The sequence below is a fragment of the Triticum aestivum genome, chromosome 4B (assembly GCF_018294505.1).
Source record: "Triticum aestivum cultivar Chinese Spring chromosome 4B, IWGSC CS RefSeq v2.1, whole genome shotgun sequence".
In the NCBI taxonomy this organism is placed as follows: domain Eukaryota; kingdom Viridiplantae; phylum Streptophyta; class Magnoliopsida; order Poales; family Poaceae; genus Triticum; species Triticum aestivum.
Window position 1 is genome coordinate 81,694,748 of NC_057804.1, and position 3,646 is coordinate 81,698,393.

The 3,646-nt window shown below is 49.4% G+C and overlaps 1 protein-coding gene across 1 annotated transcript; it reads right to left on the reverse strand.

Moving 5' to 3' along the window:
• Positions 1–1,476: 1,476 nt before the first annotated feature.
• LOC123094507 (protein GLUTAMINE DUMPER 3) lies at positions 1,477–2,262 on the reverse strand. The gene has a single exon (XM_044516493.1). It carries the CDS (start codon positions 2,171–2,173, stop codon positions 1,688–1,690), a length of 486 nt encoding a protein of 161 aa, XP_044372428.1. The 5' UTR covers positions 2,174–2,262; the 3' UTR covers positions 1,477–1,687.
• Between the last annotated feature and the right edge of the window lie 1,384 nt (positions 2,263–3,646).

Sequence of the window (3,646 nt, forward strand, 5' to 3'; positions counted from 1 at the left end):
CGATTTGAGTTATAAAACATTTTGAAGTTTTGAACAAGGAGAACTAGAATGACATGAAAATTTTCTTCTAATGCATGCACGCATGTGCTTGTGAATAGAAGGTTGGAGAAACTTTTTCATGCCCCGGTAATTTCTGTGTAAACAACATGATAACTTAGGCACCACAGATATGATAAATTGTGTAGAACACGCGGTAACTTCTGACCCAAAAAAAAGTCGTCGAAACATATCAACATGGGATCTAGTTTCGAAGATCTCGTCGCTACGAATCTTTTACGTGAAAACAGTTTTTTAATCAGAGCGATGATTTGTGCTACAAAACATTTTGAATTTTCGCATTGGGAAGAATCTTTGATGACATCATCATTTTTGTTTTTTCTACATGTATATGACTAGCAACTCTAATTAACTGCTAGTGGACTGAACACACACAGAAAAAAATAAGATGAAGATGCATGCATGCAAGCTAGAACGACGCAGCGGGACGAACGGGAGGATTGATCGAAGGTCGTCCGGATCTGTTGCTAACCACCAGTCGACTGGTGGTTAGCACAGTCCAATAAAAAATCTGTTTTTTTTGCAAGCAAGATGTCCATTTGCGTGACATTCGTGCAAAATTTGGTGAAATTTGGACATTCGAGGAGCGTGTGGCAAAAAAGACAAATTTGGGCGTGAACAATGTTATTTTCAAATGTTTCTCACAGACCTGTTTTTTTTTTGCCACGACCTACTCGAATGTCCAATTTTTTTTGCCACGACCTACTCCTATTGACATTTTTTTTTGCCACGACCTAACCCAAAAGCATCTAACAGAATCAGCACGCCTCCGGCCACCGGCGGCCGTTTCAAACTTTTGTAGACGTGGTTTGGTCTGGGCGCCAAGGTATCGTTCCAAGCACTAATCATACCCCTGGTGATAGCAGCATACATTCATCCTAGACTCCTAGTGACTGGTGCAGGTCAACAGTTCACATCATGGAGGATGTCTTACATCGTCTTCAAGAATCTGCTCACTAGGCCCTGTCTCCCAAGATTGGCTGACTCTGGATATCCTGAAAACAATATTGGCCACAAGGAAACAAACAGCGCAAGCAAGTCTCCTCTCCTGAGAGTGAGAGTACCCCCTGATCGGCTGATCCTATCATATATTCGCAATCATGAGAAGTATGCCCATCGACGCACCGCGTCCTGTCCTGCCGGAAACGATTAACTCCCATCCACTTTGCCCTTGATTTGCTCATACATGCGAAGTGTGTGCCCTACCTGCTGATTCCTACACACACACACGGGGTCTATTGGCCACGATAGAAAGGAAGGGAAGAAAGAAGAAAAATATGCCCATTTCCATTACTCAAGGCAAGAAAACAAAAGGAAAGGAAATAGAGCACCAACTATTTCTCAGGCGACAAAAAGATTATCAAAAGCTGCATTTCTCATGCTGTAATTCCACTCCCATTATGGGAAAAGTTAGAGATAAATCCACAAAAACATGACCTTGATTGCCGATCTAATCCATTTGGTCATTGCGAAAATTGAAGAACCCCACGAAAAACATGGCTCTGACCGGGGTTACGCTCTCCCTGCATAGTCCAGAACTGCAGATGAACTTTCTCCTATTTGGAAGAATCAAAAGGCTTCACCGCCAGCTCACCTAAGCCTAAAAAGGAACAGGGTGCAAAACTCACACCTAGGGGAGGTGGTGGTCATCTCGTTCTCTCCGATTCTGACTGTGCTCACTATTACCAGCATCCTTGGTGCTAGCCATGGCGGCCATGGACACCTTCTTCTCTTCCTCTTCTCCCTTGCTGCTACGGTCTCTGCTTGACATGGGCGTGGCCAGGTACGTCGGCTTCACGTCGCCGGCCATGACCACCAGTACTTTCTCCTCCCACGCTGCTGGTGGCAGGTCCGACGCCACCGGCTTGGCGCCGTCGGTGGCGGAACCTTCCTCGTCACCGCGGCCGGCGCTGCCCTCCAGGTACCCGGACAGCTTCCAGTACGAGCAGGCGAGGATGAGAAGGGCGAAGGCGATGAGTCCGAGCATCGGGGCCAGGCCACCGAAGAGGTACGGCACCGGCGAGTGCCACGCGGAGTGCGCGGCGCCGGCGGCCAGAGGAGCTACCGCAGCGTTCGTTGCTGCCGCCGTCGCATTGAAACCTGCTCCTGGTCTCATTGTTTCTGCACTTCTTGTCGATATGTTACTCCTCAGCACTGGGAGCAAGTATGTGTGAGTTGGTTTTGTGCTGTTCTTGACTGGTTGTTGCTTGGCGTAACGGTGTGGGAGCGTAGCGAAGCGTTAGAGGGTCATTTATAAGGTGGGAAAGGGAAGGGGGGGGGGGGGGGGGGGGGGGGGACCGAATTTATAAGCTTAGGGAAACGAATTTGTCTTTTTTTTTTTGAACGGGCCAGCTGATGGCTGGTATATATTGATTTCATAGCAGGGAGCAGGCGGGAAAAAACACAAGGTGGAGTTCGATCTTGCGATCAAGGATTAAAAAGGAAGAAGGCAAAAAACAGGCCAGAAAAAAACTAGCCGTTGCTAGTTCAGAGCAGGTTGTTCTCTCATGGAGGATCCCAGAAAGGGTGCTCCAGGTGTGTTGCTCCTGCTTGGCGCCACAGTTCCACAGTCCTTGTGATGCTTGCCAAAACTTCAGTCATGCTTGCACTCTTTTGCCTGAAGGTGCATTCGTTTCTCTGATGCCAGATGTCCCCAAGGATCAAAACGAATTTGTCATAGCAAAGATGAAATTGCTAAAGGAAGCGCTTCAAACCCGTCCCCGTGTACAAAGTAGTTGTAGCTGAACGTTGTCACTACGGTCGTGTCTGGTTGCCTGCATATGGCCTAGCCTGGCCCACGCGGAAAGAAAGTGGTCCGTTTGGTTGCCTGCGTTTACTGTGCGGCGCGCATGGCATGAATCTTAAAGCACCTCCAGGCCATGCCCAGGGCAAACGCCCAAATTGGCAGTAGCTCACGAGCCTGGCTCGGGCGACGCAGGGGAAGGCGATGCGCTTCTCTCCTCGTGCGACCAGGGAGATGGCGCGAGCTCGCCCGCGTCGCCGAAAAATCGGCGGGAGGATTTCGGCTCACCTCCTGCCGAGTCCGCCCCTATTTAGCCCCCTCCCTCACCACCCCAACTCCCGCCACCATTCTTCCCCCTTTCGAGCTTTCCCGCCGACGCGCATCGACACCGACGAGCAGGTAAGCGGCGCATATTCATCGGCCGGCGGTCCACGGCGTCGGCGGTCCTTCACCGGCGAACGGTGATCTTCTACGACCGTTCCCCCCTCGTCCTCGAGCTGCAGCCATGGCCTCTGTGAGTTCAACCCCCCTTTCTCTCTGTTCCTTCTAGCTAGATCTGAGCTGCAGCTAGGGTTTGATGTAGATGCATGGTTGATTAGTGCTCTGATCTGTGAGCTGATATGGTTGATTGCTATGTTGCGGTTGCAATTTGTGGTAGGGTTAGATGTTCAAGCATGTGGTAGGCTAGATTAGTAGTAGAGTTTGAAGTTGAACCTTGTGCTTGTGTTGATTCGTGCTTAGATCTGTGATTTGTAGCTATTGGTGGTCCATTTGTAGCATGATGTTTGTTGTAGATGTATGTTTCTGCTTATAGATTGTCCGGTATGCTTAGTATGATAGCGATGA

Bases quoted from the DNA above. Each gene is read 5' to 3' on its own strand.
- LOC123094507 (XM_044516493.1), bottom strand. From the start codon at position 2,173: ATGAGACCAGGAGCAGGTTTCAATGCGACGGCGGCAGCAACGAACGCT.